General features: G+C 42.3%; 1 protein-coding gene across 1 annotated transcript; it reads right to left on the reverse strand.

Moving 5' to 3' along the window:
• Positions 1–1344: 1344 nt before the first annotated feature.
• Positions 1345–20922, reverse strand: LOC139546897 (polypeptide N-acetylgalactosaminyltransferase 3-like). Its single transcript, XM_071355820.1, has 12 exons — positions 18136–20922; positions 17133–17407; positions 16207–16782; positions 15307–15479; positions 12935–13084; positions 12265–12499; positions 11993–12110; positions 11595–11795; positions 3137–3268; positions 2819–2920; positions 2554–2706; positions 1345–2342 (listed from the first exon to the last, which is right to left on the reverse strand). The coding sequence occupies exons 3-12, from the start codon at positions 16704–16706 to the stop codon at positions 2229–2231; spliced, it is 1878 nt and encodes a 625-aa protein (XP_071211921.1). The 5' UTR covers positions 16707–16782; positions 17133–17407; positions 18136–20922; the 3' UTR covers positions 1345–2228.
• Between the last annotated feature and the right edge of the window lie 4555 nt (positions 20923–25477).

Raw genomic sequence — 25477 nt, forward strand, 5'->3', positions numbered from 1 at the left:
TCTATATTGTGTTTTCGCTGTAAAACATTTTAAAAATCGGAAATGATGGCTGGATTCACAAGATGTTTATCTTTCATTTGCTGTACACCATGTATTTTTCATAAATGTTTTATGATGAGTATTTATGTATTTCACGTTGCTCTCTGTAATTATTCTGGCTGCTTTGGTGCTATTTTTGATGGTGGCTGCAATGTAAAACTATGATTTATACCTCAAATATGCACATTTTCAAACAAAACATAAATGTATTGTATAACATGTTATAAGACTGTCATCTGATGAAGTTGTTTCTTGGTTAGTGACTAATTTTATCTCTATTTTGTCGGTTTTGTGAAAGCTACCTATGCGGTGGAAACATGGTGAAAATATGCGGTTGTGTGTTTGGCTATTGTGGTTAGCTAATAGAAATACATAGTGTTTTCGCTGTAAAACATTTTAAAAATCAGAAATGATGGCTGGATTCACAAGATGTTTATCTTTCATTTGCTGTATTGGACTTGTGATTTCATGAAAATTATATTCTATGATATCCCTGTCCCGTTAGGCTAGGCTATGCTAGTCAGCTTTTTTAATGAGGAGGATCCCGGATCCGGGAGGGTGATGAAGTAGAGGTCACTCTGACACAAACATAGATTTGTATAAACTAGCCCACATCCTTGGATCAAAACGCTGATGTCTGTGGGATACTGGGAACTCTGAGACTTGAATCAAAACTACAATCATATATTCCATGTTGTAAACAAAGCTTAAAATGTTTCCCTTTCTACAGATCCCATTTTAGCCTACACATTAAAAAACATTTGCAATCCCCATGAACATTACATGTTTCTGTATAAAGGCATTTTATTCTAAAGGAAAATATTTTTCTAAATGTGTTGTCAAGCATATAAAAATACATTACAAAGAACTAAACTATCCATTGTTCATCTCAAAGTACCTTTTGTTAAGATGTGTCAACCTTACATTATTCCCTAAAACCCGACATCTAAAACATTAGTTAACTTGATAATTTTTTTTACTACAAGTACCTGGGGGCTGGGGCCCAAGAAAAATCCAGCTATTCTTGTAGACAGATAAAGTTACCCCCCAAAAATGTATGCAATCAAACTGTACACAACAGATTGTTTCAAATACCACCTCTGTGACTGTGGAATTGTGTTTGAAAATGTTACGTTACTAAAGCCTGTCCCAGAAAGGTAAACACACTTATGATTAAAACACCTCTGAACGCTCCGTCAAAGCAATACGGAAAAGCAAAAGAAAAGATGACTTATCTTGCAAATACCAGATTATTAGGAATTTGGGATGCCAAATATAACAGTACCACACAACTCAAGCCCTTGGTTAAAATGCAACTTTGGAGAATTTACATTTAATAAAAATTGGCTGTTCAAAGTATATACATAAGATAACCAGAGGCACTGTATGGGCAGCGCATTGATATCGTTCTCAATTGGCTTGTGAGGAAAACCAGTTGGGTGAGAGGGGAATCAGACCCTCTAGCGGTGGTAAGGGAGAATGCATGTCTAGTACCTTCCTGATATAATTACTTTGCATAACAAAAAGAGGCAGTAGTGGTAGATATTGAATAACCTATAATACAAACATTTATTTTAATAGAAAAGTAACCCTTGACGAGTCTTTGGTGCATACAATCTTAATTATTCTGTTTATGCAAAAGGCACGTGCACTATTGCATTGTTTGAGATCCCATTTTGTTGTTGGTTTTCACATATCTACTGTATTAATAAATTATTCAGTGTAGGCAATAAAGAACAAGCCTTTGTAATAAAATAAAATAAATTGGAACGTTGATTTCCCTCTGGAGTAAGACAGAAACAAAAGAGAAAAAGACAATAGTGGAAATCTCTCTTCATTAAGTACCCATCCAAAGTCACTAATTTCAGTCCCAGGTAGTGCCATCAATCCACAATCAGCGGTTGGCTTGAATGGCAGAAGAAAAATAATCCCTTAACCCGAATCATGATAAAAAAAAGTGTATTCCTTTTTAAGTCTTCAGTATCAGTTTGAATGCTTCCTTCCCGAGATTGCATATTCTCCTCAAAATCCCCAACTTTCCAGCAGCAGTTCTTCTACGTATAAAAATAAATACACATTCAATTTGATAATACATTTAAAAATGTACGCCAATTGCTACTTGTTCTAATGGTCCTAGAATGCCCTGGCACACGTCATCACTAGTGCCGAGGTCCATGTGTGTCATGTCCTCAGACAAAGAGCCACAGTTGGTATCTGTCTGAGGGGTTACAGGCAACCAAGGAGGGGTGCTCATGACGGGCACTCAGACACAGATTCCATCCTGGGATGAAGAATAACTGGTTCTACGCAGAGAGAAGACACAGATTAGTCACCAACATCCTCAGTAGTAAATAAGTAACATCCACTTCTATGGTGAAGATAATGAAAGAGAAGCAGGCATCAACATCCCCAACAATTTGATATTATTTCACGGTCAAAAGGATGAACCCCAGGATTTCAAGTAGAAATCTTGACTGAGCCCATTAGAGTAGAGATGTGGGTCTTTGGTCTCACCTCCCTTAACTCCCACTTCTGTTCTGCTCCTACAAATGTGATGCGGCCTTTATACTGGCAGTCTTCCAGCTTCACGGCTGCCTCCGTCCCATGCAAACACAGCTCCTTCTGAATATTGTGCCGGATCTCGTGATGGGTCGAGTACTCAAAATACTGAGGGATCACAAAGAGCACGATAAGTCATCCTCTTGATTTCGAAAGTGACAGACAAAGTACTTAATTCCTTCATGACTGAACCCAGTCACTTTATTCCCGTCCCTCTGACCTGGTTTCCTCCGAGTCCGTGGCATGGATACAAGATCAGTCGCTTCCCTCCTTCGTTGTTCTCCCCTGCATCCAGACACGAGTCTTTACCTACATTCTTCACCTGGAGGCACAAGGAAAGGGATGTCAGTGAGACACACAAGCTGTTCAAGCAAGCCCAGCCAAGTCTACCTTAAGTGGTGCGAAGCTGCTCCTGGCCTGGAGCCCTCCTCTGAGCCCTCTGGAGCTGCTAAATGGAAACCCACTGTGGCCAGACATACTGTAGCTCTCTGTGGTCAGGAAAGAGTCTGGGAGAGGGGATAATGACGTGGGGGCTTACCGAGCCGAAGTGGAGTGGGTTGAGATCGGGCATGAAGACCTCTGGATACACGTTCTTCAAATACCAGGAGAAGCTCTTGCACTGCAGCCGCTCCCGGAGGTCCACGCGCTGCGCGATGTCTCCGAAGGCCCTCTGTGGAAACAATTCCAGGCAGCAGCCATTAAAGAGGGGGGAACTTTCTTAATTACTCACACTGCCCAGGCTTTGAACTGGGAGGGAAGCCTGCATTACCACTTCCCCACAGCTCGTCTAGCGCTGGAGCTCCGTGGTTGAAGATGGCGCCGAAGAGGATGGGTGAGGTCTTATATGCTCCTAACCAATTGTGCTATTTTGTTAGTTTGTGTTGCGTTTTATTCTGTATATAAAGTTGCTGCTACCGTTTCTTATGACCGAAAATAACTTCTGGACATCAGAATTGCTACTCGCCACAAACTGGAAGAAACTTTTTCCTTTAACAAGTCCGACAAGAAGGATATACTGCTCTCCAGGGAACAGGCCCAGATCCCCATCATTTGCGTGAAGAAAAGACGGAGGAGAAGAGGACGCAGATCGGGCTGCCTTCTGAGAATCCGTAGGCGAGAGAATAAACTCCCACTGCCATCCATCCTACTTCGCTACATACAATCATTGGAAAATAAAATGGATGACCTATGATTATCCTACCAACAGGACATTAGGATCTGTAATATCTTATGTTTCACTGAGTCGTGGATGAATGGCGACACGGATAATATAGAGTTGGCAGGATTTTCAATGCACCGGCAGAACAGAAAAGCTACGTCTGATAAGACGAGGGGTGGGGGAGTGTGTCTTTTTGTCAATAACAGTTGGTGCGCGATGTCTAATATTAAAGAAGTATCGAGGTATTGCTCGCATGAGGTAGAGTACCTTATCATAAGCTGTAGACCACACTATCTACCAAGAGAGTTCTCATCTATATTATTTGTAGCCGTCTACTTACCACCACAGACCGATGCTGGCACTAAGACCGCACTCAACCAACTCTGTAAGGCCATAAGCAAACAAGAAAATGCTCACCCAGAAGCTGCGCTCCTAGTGGCCGGGGACTGTAATGCAGGCAAACTTGTGCAACCAGAGGAAAATAAAACACTCTATACCACCTTTACTCCACACAAAGAGATGCATACAAAGCTCTCCCCCGCCCTCCATTTGGAAAACCTGACCATAATTCTATCCTCCCGATTCCTGCTTACAAGCTAAAACTAAAGCAGGAAGTACCAGTGACTCGCTAATTACGGAAGTGGTCAGATGACGTGGATGCTACCCTACAGGACTGTTTTGCTAGCACAGACTGGAATATGTTCCGGGATTCATCCAATGGTATTGAGGAGTATACCACCTCAGTCATCGGCTGCATCAATAAGTGCATCGACAACGTCGTCCCCCCAGTGACCGTACATACATATCCCAACCAGAAGCCATGGAATACAGGCAACATCCGCATCAAGCTAAAGGCTAGAGCTGCCGCTTTCAAGGAGCGGGACACTATTCTTATAGTTTATAAAAAATCCCGCTATGCCCTCAGGTGAACAATCAAACAAGCAAAGTGTCAATACAGGATTAAGATTGAATCCTACTAGGCCTCCCGGGTGGCGCAGTGGTCTAGAGCACTGCATCGCAGTGCTATGCTGCGCCACCAGAGTCTGGGTTCGCGCCCAGGCTCTGTCGCAGCCGGCCGCGACCGGGAGGTCCGTGGGGCGACGCACAATTGGCTTAGCGTCGTCCGGGTTAGGGAGGGTTTGGCCGGTAGGGATATCCTTGTCTCATCGCGCTCCAGCGACTCCTGTGGCGGGCCGGGCGCAGTGCGCGCTAACCGAGGGGGCGGGTGCACGGTGTTTCCTCCGACACATTGGTGCGGCTGGCTTCCGGGTTGGAGGCGCGCTGTGTTAAGAAGCAGTGCGGCTAGGTTGGGTTGTGCTTCGGAGGACGCATGACTTTCGACCTTCGTCTCTCCCGAGCCCGTACGGGAGTTGTAGCGATGAGACAAGATAGTAATTACTAGCGATTGGATACCACGGAAAATTGGGGAGAAAAGGGGATAAAATTTAATTTAAAAAAAAAAAAAAAAAAAAAAAAAAAGATTGAATCCTACTACACCGGCTCTGACGCGCATTGGGTGTGGCAGGGCTTGAAAACTATTACGGACTACAAAGGGAAAACCAGCCACGAGCTCCCCCGAAGCCTACCAGACGAGCTAAATGCCTTTTATGCTCGCTTCGAGGCAAGCAACGTTAAGCATGTACGAAAGCGCCAGCTGTTCTGGATGACTGTGTGATAACGCTCTCGGTAGTCAATGTGAGCAAGACCTTTAAACAGGCGAACATTCACAAAGCTGCAGGGCCAGATGGGTTACCAGGACGTGTACTCAAAGCATGCGTGGACCAACTGGCAAGTGTCTTCACTGACATTTTCAACCTCTTCCTGACTGAGTCTGTAATAGCAACATGTTTCAAGCAGACCACCATAGTCCCTGTGCCCAAGGTAGGGAAGGTAACCTGCCTAAATGATTACCTCCCCGTAGCACTCACGTCGGTAACCATGAAGTGCTTTGAAAGGCTGGTCATGGCTCATAACAGCATCCTCCCGGACACCCTAGACTCACTCCAATTCGCATACCACCCCAACAGATCCACAGATGACGCAATCTCAAATCGCACTCCACACTGCCCTTTCCCACCTAGACAAAAGGAACACCCATGTGAGAATGCTGTTCATTGACTACAACTCAGCTTTCAACACCATAGTGCACACGAAGTTCTTCACTAAGCTAAGGACTCTGGGAATAAACACCTCCCTCTGCAACTGGATCCTGGACATCCTGACGGGCGACCCCCAGGTGGTAAGGGTAGATAACATGTCTGCCACACTGATCCTCAACACTGGGGCCCCTGTACTCCCTGTTCAACTACAACTGCGTGGCCAAACATGACTCCAACACCATCAAGTTTGCTGACGACACAACAGTGGTAGGCTTGATCACCGACAACGATGAGACAGCCTACAGGGAGGAGGTCAGAGACCTGGCAGATTGGTGCCAGGACAACAACCTCTCCCTCAATGTGAGCAAGACAAAGGAGCTGATCGTGGACTACAGGAAAAGGCAGGCCAAACAGGCCCCCATTAACATCAACGGGGCTGTAGGGGAGCGGGTCAAGAGTTTCTAGTTCCTTAGTGTTCACATCACCAAAGAACTATCATGGTCCAAACACACCAAAACAGTTGTGAAGAAGGCACGACAAAACCTTTCCACCTCAGGAGACTGAAAATATTTGGCATGGGTCCCCAGATCCTCAAAAAGTTCTACAGCTGCACCATCAAGAGCATCCTGACCGGTTGCATCACCAACTGGTTTGGCAACTGCTCGGCATCAGACCGCAAGGCACTAGAGGGTAGTGCGTACGGCCCAGTACATCACTGGGCCAACCTTCCTGCCATCCAGGACCTATATAATAGGCGGTGTCAGAGGAAAGCCATAAAATTGTCATAGACTCCAGTCACCCACGTCATAGACTGTTCTTTCTGCTACCGCACGGCAAGCGGTACCGGAGAGATAAGTCTAGGACCAAAAGGCTCCTTAACAGCTTCTACCCCCAAGCCATAAGACTGCTGAAAAATTAATCAAATGGCCACCCTGACTATTATTTTTACCCCCCCACCATCCATTTGTTTGTACACTGCTGCTCGCTTTTTATTATCTATGCATAGTCACTTCACCCCTACCTACAGTTGAAGTCAGAGGTTTACATACACCTTAGCCAAATACATTTAAACTCAGTTTTTCCACAATTCCTGACATTTAAACCTAGTAAAAAATTCCCTGTCTTAGGTCAGTTAGGATCACCACTTTATTTTAAGAATGAGAAATGTCAGAATAATAGTAGAGAGAATTATTTATTTAAGCTTTTATTTCTTTCATCACATTCCCAGTGGGTCAGAAGTTTACATACACTCAATTAGTATTTGATAGCATTGACTTTTTAAATTGTTTACTTTGGGTCAAACGTTTAGGGTAGCTTTCCACAAGCTTCCCACAATAAGTTGGGTGAATTTTGGCCTATTCCTCCTGACAGAGCTGGTGTAACTGAGTCAGGTTTGTAGGCCTCCTTGCTCGCACATGCTTTTTCAGTTCTGCCAACAGATTTTCAATAGGATTGAGGTCAGGGCTTTGTGATGGCCACTCCAATACCTTGACTTTGTTGTCCTTAAGCCATTTTGCCACAACTTTGGAAGTATGTGTAACGGATGTGAAATGGCTAGCTAGTTAGCGGTGGTGCCCGCTAATAGCCTTTCAATCGGTGACGTCACTTGCTCTGAGACCTTGAAGTAGTGGTTCCCCTTGCTCTGCAAGGGCCGCGGCTTTTGTGGAGCGATGGGTAACGATGCTTCGTGGGTGACTGTTGTTGATGTGTGCAGAGGGTCCCTGGTTCGCGCCCGGCGAGGGGACGGACTAAAGTTAAACTGTTACATATGCTTGAGGTCATTGTCCATTTGGAAGACCCATTTGCGACCAAGCTTCAACTTCCTGACTGATGTCTTGAGATGTTGCTTCAATATATCAACATCATTTTCCTCTCCTCATGATGCCATCTATTTTGTAAAGTGCACCAGTCCCTCATGCAGCAAAGCACCCCCACAACATGATGCTGCCATCCCCGTGCTTCACGGTTGGGATGGTGTTCTTCGGCTTGCAAGACTCCCCCTTTTTCCTCCAAACATAACGATGGTCACTATGGCCAAACAGTTCTATTTTTGTTTCATCAGACCAGAGGACATTTCTCCAAAAAGTATGATCTTTGTCCCCATGTGCAGTTGCAAACCGTTGTCTGGCGTTTTTATGGCGGTTTTTGAGCAGTGGCTTCTTCCTCGCTGAGCGGCCTTTTCAGGTTATGTCGATATAGGACTTGTTTTACTGTGGATATAGATACTTTTGTACCTGTTTCCTCCAGCATCTTCACAAGGTTCTTTGCTGTTGTTCTGGGATTGATTTGCACTTTTCGCACCAAATCTCTAGGAGACAGAACGCGTCTCCTTCCTGAGTGGTATGACGGCTGCGTGGTCCCATGGCGTTTATACTTGCGTGCTATTGCTTATACAGATGAACGTGATACCTTCAGGCGTTTGAAAATTGCTTCCAAGGATGAACCAGACTTGTGGTCTACAATTTTTTTCTGAGGTCTTGGCTGATTTCTTTTGATTTTCCCATGATGTCAAGCAAAGAGGCACTGAGTTTGAAGGTAGGCCTTGAAATACATCCACAGGTACACCTCCAATTGACTCAAATGATGTCAATTAGCCTATCAGAAGCTTCTAAAGCCATGACATCATTTTCTGGAATTTTCAAAGCTGTTTAAAGGCACAGTCAACTTAGTGTATATAAACTTCTGACCCACTGGAATTGTGATACAGTGAATTATAAGTGAAATAATATGTCTGTAAACAATTGCTGGAAAAATTACTTGTGTCATGCACACAGTAGATGTCCTAACTGACTTGCCAAAACTATAGTTTGTTAACTTCTCTAGGGTAGGGGGCAGCATTTGGAATTTTGGATGAAATGCATGCCCAAATTAAACTGCCTGCTTCTCAGGCCCAGAAGATATGATATGCATATAACTGGTAGATGTGGATAGAAAACACTCTAAACTTTCCAAAACTGTTAAAATAGTGTCTGTGAGTATAACAGAACTGATTTGGCGGGCAAAAACCTGAGATAATCCATTCAGGAAGTAGTTATTTCTTGTGAAAAATATGTGAAAAATAAAGTTTGATTGATTGATTTGATGGGTGACGGCTCGAAAGACAGCACCATGTATGGCAGAGTTTCAGTCTACCCAATCCCGTTTCAAGTAATTGGCACGCACCAAAAATATTTTGTACACATACAGATGTAGAATCTTAATTTGATCCTCCCTTTGCAGGAGACCTTTCCTGCAATGCTTATAGTGTATTTGAATATTAAAAAGGCTTCTGAACTTCGTAATTTCCACTTTGAAATTTCAGACTTGATTTTCCCTCACGAAAAATGTATCAACCCCTTCAAAAATGTCTATGAATTATAATCCACATCAATCACATTTCCTGTTGCTGTAGAATTATTTTCCTGCTGTAGAAAACTGGCTCAAATTAAGATCCTACATCTGTACATAAGACAACTTAGCTGAAATACCATTGCAAATTATGAACCCTCTAGTCCAGAAATGTCAGCTTTTTTCCCCTCTCTTTGCTTCATTTAAATTCATTCATGGAATCAACCCAGAGTTCTACGTTTGAAAAGAGCGCAGAGCAGACATTACTCGGTTATTGATTCACCCACAGTACAAACGCAGAGTATTTCAAGGAACTGGGAAAGCTTCTCCAGACAGTAATGAGAGCATTGTGTGTGCTGAAAACTGCTGTAGCTGTGCTCCATGAAGCTATTAGAGACATCCTGCCTATTAACAACTATAAACTACTAATAGCCTTGAGCACAGAAGATTTTCCTCAAATGGATTTCTCTCAGTCACAAAGGATACTAGTCAATTCTTCTTATTTCACATCTCATACTGTGCTCATTTTAGTATTGTACATACTGTACCATGGACATCAAAATGTATGTTCCCCTCTGGAGAATGTGTTTGCATATGTGACTTTGTCCAGACTATACATAACCAACAGACGGCCTAGGCCCAGAGTGTGGCACAGGAGGCTGCCGAGGGGAGGAAGGCTTATAATAATGTTCCCTTACAAATGGGATAATAACTAATCTGCAGTCAGAATGAGAACATTAGTATGTCTAAAGCAAACTGCTACTGTTAAAACATTACTGTTGGGCAGGGGTGGGCAACTTTGTGTGGGTGGGGCCCACAACAAAAATCTAAACTGAGATAAAAATGTAAATGATTTCGTGCAATTCTTTGCCATGGAGTGTAGAGAAAATGTTGCAGTTTTAAAGCAAGTTTGCTGCAATTCTATACATTTTCCCATAGGGGGGAGAGAAATGTTAGCAGTGTTTAATATGATATCTGAGTGAGACTGACTAACAAAATCAATGGGGGCCATCTGGCCGTAATTCGACCATGTAAACAAGTTTAGATAGCTGTCCACTAAACTGACCTTCCAATCTACAAAATGTTTGCTGACATGGACTAATTGACAGACTATCAGAGACTGATATAACAACAAACAAATTGCTGATGCACAACCAAATTTCGAAAATTGTAACAGTAAGTTGTTCAGTCATTTATATATATACACACACACACACACATACATATATCACACACTATATGTACAAAAGTATGTGGACACCTCTTCAAATGAGTGGATTTGACTATTTCAGCCACACCCGTTGCTGACAGGTGTATAAAATCAAGCACAAAACCATGCAATCTCCATAGACAAACCCTGGCAGTAGAATGGTCTTACAATCATAGGATGCCACCTTTCCAAAATATCAGTTTGTCAAATTCTGCCCTCCTAGATTTGCCCCGTTCAACTGTAAGTGCTGTTATTGTGAAGTGGAAACGTCTAGGAGCAACAACGGCTCAGCGGCAAAGTGGTAGGCCACACAAGTTCACAGAATGGGACCGCCAAGTGCCGAAGTGCATATAAATATTTTGTCCTCAGTTGCAACACTCACTACCGACTTCCAAACTGCCTCTGGAAGCAACATCAGCAACTGTTCATCGGGAGCTTCATGAAATGGGTTTCCATGGCTGAGCAGCCGCAGCCTAAGATCACCATGCGCAATGTCAAACGTTGGCTTGAGTGGTGTAAAGCTCTTGCTCTCTGGAGTGATGAATCACGCTTCACCATCTGGCAGTCAGACGGACTAATCTGGGTTTGGCGGATGCCAGGAGAAAGTTACCTGCCCGAATGCTTAGTGCCAACTGTAAAGTTTGGTGGAGGAGGAATAATAAGTCTGTGGCTGTTTTCCATGGTTCAGGCTAGGCCCCTTAACAGTACAGCCTACAATGCCATTCTAGACAATTCTGTGCTTCCAACTTTGTGGCAACAGTTTGGGGAAGGCCCTTTCCTGTTTCAGCATGACAATGCCCCTGTGCACCAAGCGAGGTCCATACAGAAATGGTTTGTCGAGATCAGTGTGGAAGAAGTTGACTGGCCTGCACAGAGCCCTGACCTCAACCCCTACAGCAGAGGTGGTGCAACTCAATATTCATTCTTAATGTTTGGTGTACTGTAAATAAAAAATATTAAAAAATCCATTATATATATATATATATATATATATATATATATATATATATATATATATATACACACACACACACACACCCAAGCGCCTTCAAAAGGGGGACCGGACGCAAGCTACCCATCCCTGCTGTAGGGGATGGATTAACGGTTTTATAACGCCTGTCCTATTTCTGGGGTTATCAGCCTGCCTATCTGGGTTTAAATGTACAAAAATATAACAATGTCACTCAGAAATACCACATACGTCTTTGGCCAGCTGTGCAGCTTGTTGGTTGCGTCGGTAGAAGATTTCCTTGTAGTCGTCCATCCAGACCTCGGCCAGCCGCACCTGGTTGCGTGCGATCACCTGGGTGCCCTTGGGGAAGGTGTGCGGACTCTTGGTGCGGAACACATGACCCACGATGGAGCAAGGGATTATTTCTAGCTGACCCCCACACTGCCACACCTACAGACAGGCAGGCAAGCAGACAGACAGACAGAGGTAACACACTGTTAGAAATACTTGGCATGATGACTATACTGAAACCGGTACTGTTGCATAATATAAAGACAGGATGAATCACTTACAATAGCACTGATGACACCCTAATACACGCTGTTGTCTATCTATCTATGTAGAAAGGCAAATGATCCCTCTCTTACTCTGAAAGACATTTCGATATTCTCCCCTCCCCAGATTTCCATTTGTTCATCATAGCTTCCGATAAGATAGAAGTAGTCCTTGGAGATAGAGAAGAGTCCCCCAGCAAAAGTCGGTGTCCTGTGAAGTAAAAGTTATCCACTGAATAGAGGGTCCAGATCATTTTTTTACACTCAGCTGAGGAATAGACAATTCACAACTACCTATCAAGGAATACACATAGACAGAGGTGTTTGACATGCCTGAAAGTAGTCATTCACATAGTTCTTCTCACTTGATAGGATATGTCTCATCCTTTCTCCGTTGTTTTTCGTGGTCCGGTAGACTCTCCCAGCCAAAGGACAGGCCCCAATCAAAGTTACCACGGTTGTGGTTCTGTCCGTATGGCGAGGGCTTCATAAACTCAAAGGTGTTGAGGTCAATGGTTGTGATGTCAGGACTCACTACCGCAGTGTAATTCTCTGCTATCCTGGCCAGAAGAGGCTCCAGCCAGCCATTGAAGCATTCACCTGTTGGATAGGCATTCACCATCAGCCGAACAATACAACCACTATAAAGCATTGCTTTTTAAATGTGAAACACTTTATCGACAAAGAACATGGAAGCCTGTGGTATAAAAGCAATGACTTTGAGAATATACCTAAAATACCACAAATGAAATCACCTGTGAGCTGAACAAATAAATGGAACACTCATTTGATATTTTACTAGACCACCTAGAAGCAGCCACCGCAAAAATAGAAGATTTGTTGCATTCCAATAACAATAATATGTTGTGGCATTACTGCCATGCCCTAAACAGCATGTGAATATTGCTAGTATTCTGAATATTAGTGTGTAGGTGGATTAACAAATGTCTAAAAGGCTGAGCTGTTCTGGTTGTTCCAGTCTGATGACTCAGCTGTTTGACGTCAGTGCTGTGGTGTGTGCGTGTGTGGACTAACAGTGAGCGTCAAGGAAGGTGAGGATGTCTCCAGTGGCCACAGAGGCTCCCAGCAGCCGAGCAGTGATCAGGCCCTTTCTCTCCCGCTGACGTACCACGCGCACAATGTGTAGCCGCTTCAAATACTCATCCAGCTCCTCCTTCAGTGCATCTGTGTAAGGAAATTAGCCAACTGCATTAGCTGTGGAACTGCCGATCTATAAATGGACAGTGCCAATCAGGTTCAATACGAGAGGACTTACTAGAGCAACCTACAGGAAAAAGCTTTAAAATGTAAAAATAAACCAATAAGCAAAATACAATGAAATGATCAGGTCATTTCATCTTCTGCTAAAATTCCTACCTCAGTGCAGTGACTGTTTCCGGGGGAGTAGGCCTCTACCTCAACTTGGCCCCCCAGTGTGGAAGCTTACACTTCAACGGAGTGAATGAAAGAGTGAGTGAGATGCCTGGCTTTCATCTAATAGCAGGCTATTCCCAACAAATGACAGAGAGTTTTGAGTGTCACTCAGTGGGGTTGCATTGCCTGCGGGGAATCACAGGTATAATATTGCAGATAGATTTGGGGTTATATCAAAATAATGGTTTGCAGAATTTCTAATCCCTCCATTTTTATTTGATTTTATTTCAAACCTATCACCCCTAACTGCCAACAATACACCTTCTACTGCTATTCACAGCTATCTTCACTCACATATACAGTACTCTCTAATCTTATTTACAACCATCAGTTGTCCCCATACTAACCCATCTCTCTCAGTTCACTAACATTTTACTATTTCCTTTAGCAAAACATCCTGGGTCGTTCCATGTCATATCAGCAAGCCATGACACCCACCATCTCAGATTATTCTGAAATCGTTTCTGTAGTTAGAAACAGACAAGATAAGCATTTTGGAAACATCATTTTATTAAACTAGAATTTGATATCTGAGAATTTAGCTAATTGATTGCACACAAATTTGCCATTTTAAATGTACAGGATTCACATAATGGTCAATAATTATAGACCATTTCTTTGGAATACTCATGTCATGTCTTTCTCATTTTTGGTCCAAATCGGATGTTAGGTACTATAATTCTTTAAAAATAAATCACCTAATAGCAGGAACAGCACCATCTAGTGGTCAGAACCTGGCAATATCAGGATGTAGGATGGGACATAAACCAAACAACTTCAATGACTACTTTCACTAAACAGGGGAAAGAAACTGTCACCAAATTCACTGAGAATACATTACATAGGATGAAAAAGCAATACTCTGAGCTGCAGCTCCATAGTACTTGTCAGACACAGAGAAGTGATACTATATAGTTGTTGTTGGGGTGGGATTGGCATGGAGTGGGGGGGGGTGGCTTTTGAAAATGTCTTTAGATTCTTCATAACATTTTTAATAAACTATACTTTTACCCCTTATCTCCCCAATTTCATGGTATCCAACTCGTAGTTACAGTTTTGTCCCATCGCTGCAACTCCCCTACGGACTCGGTAGAGGCGAAGGTCAAGAGCCACGTGTCCTCCGAAACACAACCCTGCCAAGCTGCACTGCTTCTTGACACACTGCTCGCTTAACCCAGAAGCCAACCATCCAGCTGGCAACCAAAGTCAGCTTGCAGGCGCCCGGCCCGCCACAAGGAGTCGCTAGAGTGCGATAGGACAAGGAAATCCCGGCCAGCCAAACCCTCCCCTAACCCGGACGATTCTGGGTCAATTGTGCGCCGCCTCATGGGTCTCTCGGGCACGGCCGGCTGTGACACAGCCTGGGATCGAACCCGGGGCTGTAGTGACAACTCAAGCACTGCAATGCAGTGCCTTAAACGCTGCGTCATTTGGGAGGCCCGCTTAATTTCTAACTCATTGTTAGAAAAAGGTTTGGTCCAAATCGGATGTTAGGTACTATATATGGATCCTATAAATTAAAATGGCAAATTTGGGTGTCATCAATTAGCTTAATTTCTCAGAGATCAAATTATATTTCAACAAAATAATGTTGCATAAATGCTAATCCTATCGGTTTCTAATTACAGAAACGATTTCAGAACAATCTAAGATGGTGGTGTCAAAATCATCTTTCTTATGCTTTTTGGAGGTGGAATGACCATCCTATTTTCCCTCGGCCTTGTTTCCATCAGCCTGACGCCTGTTTACAAGAGCAAACTCTGACTCAATTCTCCACAGACTAGCTAGCCCCTCTTAGGAAGGCATTCACTAGCAGTGCTGCTTCCTGCCATAACCCCCTTCACAAGAAGTCAGGGCGCCAGCCTGCACATTTCATGGCACACCAGCGGGCCGCCAAGCAGGCTGCCTGACTAAAATTAAAGTGAGAACACGGTAGTCCTACCATCTGCCTGGCCGGCTGGTTAGTTCCTTACCGTCCACACTGGCATCGTCCACCAGGATGATCTCCTTGAGGAAGATGGCAGGGGAGGTGTGAAGGACGCTGTACACCGTCCTCAGCAGAGTGCTCCAGCCTTCGTTGTGAAACACAATGATCACGCTGGTGGTCAGCAAGGGGGGACAACGCTTGAATGTTTGCTCAATACATCTGCAAAAGAAAAAAATTAAATAAAATTAGGTGGTGTCTTTTATGGTCCCTGAGAGAGCTTTCAGAGCCGGACTATGGCTGAAACATCTGAAGTCCTCCCTTAAAGGGATGTATGTCTCAGTTGTGTCATTGGGATATGGGACTCCCTTGAAAATGCCAACAAAATCAGACACAGTCTCCCAGTCACATTAACTGGGCACACATGCTGAAACAATGTTTCAGACAGAAAAACTCTGGAGTGAAATCTTCCTCAATAACTAAAAGAAAATATCAAAGACATGTTTGGGTTAAAACCATCATGTCCGTTGGAGACACATTATATAATGTTGTTTTCTCCTCCCTTCTGTGGTCATTAGGTATGTGAATTCGGTTTCATACTGAGCCACTGAGACAAGACATACAAATATATGGAAACTGAATCCCTCTACAGAGGAATGGTTCTATTGAACACCACACGGTGGAGCTGCTATGTGATGAGGAGAAACTTCCTTCGAGATGTTCACTTCATATTAGAATGTTTTACAACAGAACCTATAATGATACAATTTCCATCATAAACAGGGCCACTGACCCCAAGATTTACTAGACATTTTTACATGGCCATGTTGGTTTGAACTGAAGCATATGGCACTGTGGCAACATATTTTAGAGCATGTATATGGAAACAACTGTGAAAGCTACCATAACAGCACAAAAATGGCTAGTTAATTATTGAGAAATAACATACTCTGGTGGTCTGGTGTCAGGGCCCAGGTCACGGCTGAGAGAGATGTGGTCGCTGGCGTAGAGGTTAAAGCAGTGTTTCTCCTCTCCCCGATCCTTCTCCTTCTGTTCAGCAGGGCTCAGTTTGTCTGTGTGAAAGGGCTTCCCAGAGGCTCCGGGGTCATTGGGGTCCTGAGGTGGACGCTCTAGGACTGGCCTCAGCTCAGCAGCCGTGTAGGTCCCTGACAAACAGGAGAAGTCCCCTGCAGTCTCCTGCTGACGCACTGGGGCTTTGATCTGCATCTTTGGCATGGCGTCCCTGAAGTTATTGACGGCCCCCATCACCATGCCCAACACAGCATCCCGCTTGACAGCCATCTCCTTCATCCAGGGCTCTTCTTGTGTGGGACTTTGGCTTACCACCTCACGTTGTATAAGGAAGAGAAATGTGACAAAGATAAGGGCCACAATCACCAGTTTCAAGGGGTGTAATCGCCTTCTGAGAACTCTGCGGAGACCACTCATTCTTCTGGAGATGGGTGGGGTAGATTTCCTTGACACTGCACTTCACCAAACACACTGTCAGTTGCAAGGAGGTAACCTTAAAAAGTAAGTTAGAAAGAAATGTGACAAATGTGCCAAATAAACAGAGGCAATAAGCAAGATCATATAACTCAGTCTCACATGCATGGGGAAAAAAACGTTTTCTTCAAAGCTGAGAACAGAATGAACTGTTACATGCTATTTGAATTATGAACTTCCACACATGAAAGCAGGAAAGTAACAAGATATGTGATTGTTTGGCTCCAGTACTTTGTCCTTTAAAAGAGCTGGAGAAACGTTTTACTGTACAGTAGTCTCCTAAATGACAGGATAGATCAGGCTACTATAAAATGTACTTGTCATAGCACTGCAGTTTAACATTATTTTCGGGAAAATGATGTGACTTACCTGGACATTACATAATAAGGATGGGAACTGAAATCCAAACCCTTGATGAAAAAAAAGTCCATTCATTTATGTCAAGCATATCACTAAAAGAAAATCCTCTTCAAAATATGCGGATTTCCAGATAAATTGTTGCCCAAAATGAATAGAGTCAGTACAGTTGTGGAGCGTTTCTCAATCTCTGCAAACTACTTCCGTCTCGTTGGATCCAGGTGCGCTCCTTTCAGGTAGAGGGTGGAACCGTTTTTAGTTGGCACGCGTACGTAGAGCGGATCTTTCTGTCAAACCCCAAAGCCATGCAATTATTACATGAGTGAAACATCGCAAAGCAGCAGGCATTCTGAGAACAAATTATGAATTTGTCATTTGGCACATAAACTATGCGTCTATTTGTGGCAGTTGCAAAAATCACTTTGATTTACTCCAGCTACAAAGCTAGACCTCTCCGTGTGCCCCAAATTAAAAAGTGTTAGCTTGCAGTCACTTTGTCTCAGGCAATATTGGAAATAGTCGACTCTGCGGGATAGGTCTGATCTAATAATGGTGTCAATTCTTAAAATAATAGGATTTGTTCAGCCAGCCATTCATTGAGACTGTTGCTGGGTTACAAATAGCAGAGGAACGTATCCTATACCCCTCTCATAAGCACCGCATCCAATCAGGCTACTTAGAAGAATAATAGGAGGTCGCCTACATAAGACGCGGTATAGGTCTACCCTTCAGAAATAAATGAGCATAAATGTATATTAATTTGAGCTATGCTAGATTATGTAGCGTGTGAATGTTATGTATAGTCATACAATAAGAGAGCGAACTGTTGATCAGAATTGTCAAATATTCAAGCACAACCGGTAGCTACAGAATAACTTATCAGATGGCTCAGTAAAGAGCATTACACGACTGGCTCATACGTTTAACGTTACGGTTTACACTAGAATCAAAGTCCAAGCTTGAGTTTTTATCCTCTAGCCTGAAGAAAAGTAATGACTGGAAATGTGCCACTCACCGAACATTTTGGACCCTCTGAGACATATCCCAACATATTCCTGTTTGCCAAATCACCCTGGCAGATGGTATTCATAAAGTGTTCGATGCTTGAGGGGGTAAAGAAAAGACGTGGACGCGGTAGCCATTCGGAGAAGGAATACTCCGGTGCCCAGTTAGGAGTCTTGTCAAGTAGGATCAACAAGTGACACAATTCACCATGTCTGTTCTCCTCTCCTTCTTGGTACTTAGCCTACAGCACATGCTCAGAGTTGTGGAAGTGACTTTTTGCATTAATACAGGAATGGTCTCTATTACATCTTCTAGTTGAAATAGGCATATATGAATAGTAGAACAGCCAGTCTCTTATATGTCCATCACTGAAAAAGTAATAACTAAACAGTTACTGTTGGAATATTCATTCTATATTCTTAATATCCACTCTTTACAAAACATAAAGTCACTGCATACAATTTCCATTAGTGTGTGTGCATGCAGTGTTGGGGGAGCTACTCTGGAGATATAGTTTACCAAGCTACCAATTACTTCCCACTGGAATATTCTAATCTACACTAAAGCTACCCTTTAGAAACATATAGTTGACTGAACTAAAGCTACCCTTTAGAAATATATAGTTGACTGAACTAAAGCTACCCTTAAGAAACATATAGTTGACTGAACTAAAGTTACTTTGAAAAAGTAGTTCACTTCATCCAAACTACTTCATGAAAAATGATCAAATGTGAAATGTCATAGACTACAAATTGCAAGAACACGTCACTCTGGAGTCAGATGTTTACATAATGCGTAATTTAGCCGATTAAACACAAAAATTGTGAAAATTAGGCAGGTCTGAGGAAATCTTGCCTACCCATATTTTTTCAACTATTTTTGCAAAAAATAGTAGCGTGTAGTTCCACTAGTTACATGGCAAAAAGGAATTAACTAGTGAAAACACTACCAAGATTTGAATTTAGTTCAACTACCACCAAGCTAATTCAATTACTAATTGAACTACATGTAGTTCACTACTCCCCATTACGGTGTGTATGTGAACTTTTCAATATTATTTCTCGATACACTGGTAATTGGCATAATGTACGTGCTGTTCTTATAACTTAAACTTCATAGATTACTTTTCAAATACTGTTGGAAAGAAAACCATTTGAAAGACATGTTATGGGTCATTAACAAAGCTCAATAGTCATTAGGCTACTGGTACAATACTTAAGAGTTTGGGTGTGTGTCTTGGCAGTGGGAGTCAACATTCAATATAGTACCCTTAACTTCCCTATGGGAGGGTTCTGTCCACTCCCAGAGTGGTATTTCCCTTCATTAAAAAATAACAACCTTACATGTATAACAAACAACAGCAAAACAACATTATCAACAGAGTGGATGACACCATAAAATCTAGATCAAGTCTAATGTAACTGACTGGCACTGAGTTAGATGCACACATCATTCCTAACTTGGAAATAACTGCATGTCTCCATCCCAAATGGCACCCTCCCAATGAAGTGCACTACTTTTGACCAGGGCCATTTGGGATGTAACCCATGTCTTATTTGCTATGTAATGACTATGCCTTAATAAGGAGTTCAACGATTTAAAAACAATTTAGATGCATTTAAAGTTCATAAATGTAAGGCCAGGTACCACACTCTAATAGAGGATCCCCTCCCCCCCTTAATCAAATCACAATACACTTTTACCAGTTGAATGTAGATAACAATATAATACTTATTTTTATATAAAAATTAAAAAATGAAATATTGTATTAAAATATGCCAAGCCTCATTAAATATACACATATTTGCATATCCAACAAATACATTTTTCAGGACACTGGATTAAGTCAGCGTTAATATTTTGGTTCTATTTTGTTATGACACTCCAGAAGTGAACTTAATCAGAGCTGATTGTGGATAAATTATTTTACAATTTGTCTATCTGTAAAATACTAAAGACATGTATGTAAAATGCATTTTTGGCAAATGTTTCTGAAGAAAACGTTATCTAGAATAAATAATTGACAACATATCAACAATTCCCTCTGGGCAAGTCTCGAGAATATGGGTGCGTTCATATATTCACTCTGGCTATTTACGCCGATTTCAGAGCACTCTCGTCTGCATGTGCCAGTGCACAGAATAACTGATGGATTTTACGAACGTTCAACACGCGCAGAATGATTGATGAATTTTACAAACGCTCAACACCCGTTGAATATGGCCGGTGTCAGTAAACGTCAGCAAAAATGCGTAATTCAATTGTTGCCAGCAGCATGAAAACAGCCTAACCAGCTCTGCTAGGGCGATACAAATAGAGTGAGATGTTCTCTCATTTATGTTCAGGGTCCAACACTGGACCTTTAGCCATCTAGCTTGAGTGCTTGACTGTAATTGTGTCTGATCAACCCTACTCCTCGGCCAGAAGCATCCAGTGTGCACCCTGAACGCTCCGAGAGCGAAACGCTCTGAATTTACGAATGCCCAGAGCACACTCTGAGAGCACTCTGGCACTCCAGTGTGAATTTACGAACGCACCCTATATCTAAGGATAACCACACAATATTTGGTGAATGTAGATGCTTCTGAAGGTGAGGAAAGTGAGTTGGTGTGTGGGAAGGGTCTTACTTCCGGGAAATGGCAGTAAAGACAAATACATTGAATTTAGACTACCAAATGCCATACACCTACTTAGACCCAATTACCATCTCTTCAAAGTAAGTTACTACATATACTCAATAATATTTACTTTTAAATGAGGTGCAATTCAATGTAGTGAGCTTTGAAATGATGGATGTACTGTATGTTCATTTTAAAGTGGTTAAAATTCCTGACATTTTTATGATGGCAGTATGATAAACTAAAGAAAATATACATTTCCATCAAGACTGACATTTTTATGTTTACTTTTTTGAAAATACTAATATTAATGGACCAAAATACCAACAAATCTCAAATTGATTGGTAGATGCTAAAATGTCATTTCAGCCAGTGGTGCCTGGCCTCAGTGACATTTATTGCACAACAATATATCTTTCTTTATTGAGTGTTGCAACAGAGTCACTGTTTTCATTGTATTGCAAGAAAAACACATGGTAAAAATAAGTCTATAACAATACGTGTTTTGTACTGTTGTCACATGATTATTAAAAGCACCGTTTCTCATCTCTCCAAAATTCCCTTGATACATGATGAGAAAAATATCCTTCATAATAACTTCCAAATACTTAAGAATAATAATACATGTCAACAAAAAACATCAAACAATCAAACACTGTCTCTCTCTCTCTCTCTCTCTCTGTGTGTGTGTGTGCCAAGACCGCAAAGCTGCCAGAGCTTTGTCAAAGATGTCCTTCCTCATCCTTGGATAACTGGGATGAGCCTCCAAAAACCTAAAGAAAACATGAGCATATAAAACATTTCCTTAAACATACCTTTAGTGGGGTTCATAGTTCAGCGCTGCATCCTGGAATGCCTGCTCCTTCTCCATAATGTAGCCCATGTATTCATAAGCTTTAGAGCATGAAAATGAACAATAACTGTTACTGTGATTGACAAAAATTCATTCTGATTCGTTTTGATCAAGGGTTTTACAGTATGCCTCTTTGCTATGCAGCCAGATAGTGTAATAAATACCATTTTACTTCCCCCCCCAACATTGACTTTATTATGGCGAAGACATCTTTTCAAGAGGTCCCCGCCCATGTCATATTTCCCTGACTGGATGTAAATGTCGGCCAGAAGCAGCCAGCTCTTCTCAAGCTCGTCAGTGTCAACATTGCTCCAGTTCATCTTAGCTATGCGTTTGAGCTGGTTCCTGGCTCGAGGGGTTTGTTTGAGAATCATGTAGGCCGTCGCCATGGCTAGCAGTGCAGGCACATGATTCTTCTAAGTTAAAACAGGGAGCTCTGGTTAGTTGAGTGTTGTTTTACAGTCAATCACATCTAACATGCCTTTTGATGTAGACAAGGGCATGCAAAAATGTAAATTGGAATGTTTCCTTGTCAGCAATAAGGAGAATTACATTTGTGCAACAGCAATTTCTCCTGCATTCTTACACAACTTCTCTAACTATGGTAAAAACTACTTACCATAAAAAAGGAATGTTGCTCAATAGATAAGCTGTTAAGAAAACCTCCAAAGTCAACCTCAATAAAGTGTTAAGCAAAGAGAAAGCCTGAGATAATGCATCCAGTGAGGTTAGAGTTGCTCTAAGTGTGTGTATGCCCACTCATGTACACCATCTGGAGATGACTTACCTCATTGTTTGCAATCTCTGTGAAAACATTCAGGCCTTTCTCAACATTGGTTTTCTGCTTGGTGGCCAGAAAGCAGTAGTTCTCTAGGATCCGTAGTTGGACGTGTCCACTGGCTGGTTGGGGCTTTAACTCCTTCAGGAGATTCTCTGCTGTCCTCACGGCGAGCTGCTCCGACTGCTGCTTTTCAGTGGCGTTCCTGAGCATAGATGAAAATGGAAAATGAAGAGCAATTACATCGATGACAACTTGACAGCCAGATAAATGAGCAAGGATAACATTCATTTACAGATGTGTTTTAGCTAATGTTTTTTTAAACATTTTTACATTGAGCTCCAAAAGTATTGGGACAGTGACACATTTTTTGTTGTTTTGGCTCTGTACTCCAGCTCTTTGGGTGTGAGATGATACAATGACTATGAGGCTAAAGTGCAGACTGTCATCTTAAATTTGAGGGTATTTTCATCCATATCGGGTGAACTGTTTAGAAATACACACAAAAAAATGCACTTTTTGTACATAAGGACCCCCCCCCATTTTAGGAAACCAAAAGTATTGGGGCAAATTTACTGTTATATGTGTATTAAAGCAGTCAGTATTTAGTATTTGGTCCCATATTCCTACTTGTAACTCTACAAACTTGTTGAATGCATTTGCTATTTGTTTTGGTTGTGTTTCAGAATATTTTGTGCCCAATAGAAATGAATGATAAACAATGTATTGTGTCATTTTGGAGTCACTTTTATTGTAAATAAGAATAGAATATGTTTCGAAACACTTCTATATTAATGTGGATGCTACCATGATTACGGATAATCCTGAATGATTCATGAATAATGATGAGTGAGAAAGTTACAGATGCACAAATATCATACACCCAAGACATGCTAACCTCTCACCATTACAGTAACAGGGGAGGTTAGCATTTTTTGGGGGGTATGATATTTATTCCTCTGTAACTTTCTCACTCATCATTATTACCAATTCATTCAGGTTTATCCATAATCATGATAACATCCACATTCATGTAGATGTGTTTAGAAACATATTCTATTCTTATTTACAATAAAAGTGACTCCAAAATGACACTCACCATGTCAGTTCTCAAAGACTTCTCCCATAGTATCATTGTCTGGGTTAAGACAGTCGTTATCTTTCCGGGCCTTGTTGAAGTGTCGCAACCCATCATTGGGTTCACCTGTGTACCTGGGCACCAAATACAACCTCATTATTAAAAATATACCATTCTAAATAAATGTACATGGATTCAATAAATGTTATTCATATACTTATCACAGATAAAGTCCTTTGCAATAGTTAAACCCAGTGTCAACACTTGGCCCTAAAGGAATGTTTTTCAGCCATCTCCAGAAACGTAGGAACTTCCTCTAACTTCCCAGATCTCCTCAGCAGGTCGATTAGACGTGCCAGTGTTGGGTAGTTGTCTAGCAGGAACATATGGAAAATACATTACTTCCCGTCCAGGGGTGGTCAACTCAGCAGTGTATATTTACATTGAGGTTCTTAAGTTTCCTTTGAAAGATTTGCAAATCTCCATTTAAATTCTATTTCAGTGGGGAAGTTGTGTATTCAGATCCAGGAGTAACAGAGCCCTGTCACACCTGGTTTGCGCTCCAGTAGCTGCTGAAAGTGGAAAACAACTTGCTCATAGTGCTGCTTCCTGAAAGTCAGGTCAGCCATCATATACGAGGAAAGAGAGGTTCTATGGCGCCGGAGGGGATTCTATGGCGCCGGAGGGGATTCTATGGCGCCGGAGGGGATTCTATGGCGCCGGAGGGGATTCTATGGCGTCGGAGGGGATGGCTGCCGTTTTACGGGCTCCTAACCAACCATGCTATTTTGTTTGTTTTTTCGCATATGTACATAATGTTGCTGCTACCGCCTCTTATGACCGAAAAGAGCTTATGGACATCAGAACAGCGATGACTCACCTCGAACTGGACAAAGATTTTTTCTTTAATGAGTCCGATGCGAAGGATATACTGCTTTGTCAAGACAAGGCCCAAATCCCCATCATCAGCGAATAGAAAAGACGGAGGAAAAGGGGGAGGAGGGCGAGGTGCCTTGTAAGAATTTGCCGACGAGTAGGTAAACCACCACTTCCCTCCGTATTATTGGCCAACATGCAATCATTGGAAAACAAACTGGACGATCTCCGATTAAGACTATCCTACAAACGGGACATTAAAAACGGTAATATCTTGTGTTTCACCGAGACGTGGCTGAACGACGACACGGATAATATAGAGCTTGCTGGCTTCTCTGTGCATCGGCAGGACAGAGCAGCTACGTCTGGTAAACACGAGGGGCGGGGGTGTGTGTCTATTTGTCAATAACTCTCGAGGTAAGTCTCGAGGTATTGCTCCCCTGAGGTAGAATATTCATGATAAGCTGTAGACCACACTATCTACGCAGAGAGTTCACATAAATATTACTCGTAGCCGTCTATTTACCACCACAAACCAATGCAGGGACTAAGACGACACTCAAAGGGCTGTATAAGGCCATAAGCAAACAAGAAAATGCTCATCCAGAAGCGGCGCTCCTAGTGGCCGGGGACTTTAATGCAGGCAAACTTAAATCTGTTTTACCTCATTTCTACCAGCATGTTACATGTGCAACCAGAGGATAAAAAACTCTTGACCACCTTTACTACACACACAGAGACGCATACAAAGCTCTCCATATCCTCCTGATTCCTGCTTACAACCAAAAACTAAAGCAGGAAGTACCAGTGACTCGCTAAATACGGAAGAGGTCAGATGACACGGATGCTACACTACAGGACTGTTTTGCTAGCACAGACTGGAATATGTTCCGGGATTCATCCAATGGCATTGAGGAGTATACCACCTCAGTCACCGGCATTGACGATGTCGTCCCCACAGTGACCGTATAAACATTTCCCAACCTGAAGCCATGGATAACCCGCAACATCGGCACTGAGCTAAAGGCTAGAACTGCCGCTTTCAAGAAGCGGAACATTAAGCCGGACGCTTATAAGAAATCCCGCTATGCCCTCAAACGAAACCATCAAACAGGCAAAGTGTCAATACAGGACTAAGATTGAATCCTA

This window comes from Salvelinus alpinus, chromosome 20 (genome assembly GCF_045679555.1).
Source record: "Salvelinus alpinus chromosome 20, SLU_Salpinus.1, whole genome shotgun sequence".
In the NCBI taxonomy this organism is placed as follows: domain Eukaryota; kingdom Metazoa; phylum Chordata; class Actinopteri; order Salmoniformes; family Salmonidae; genus Salvelinus; species Salvelinus alpinus.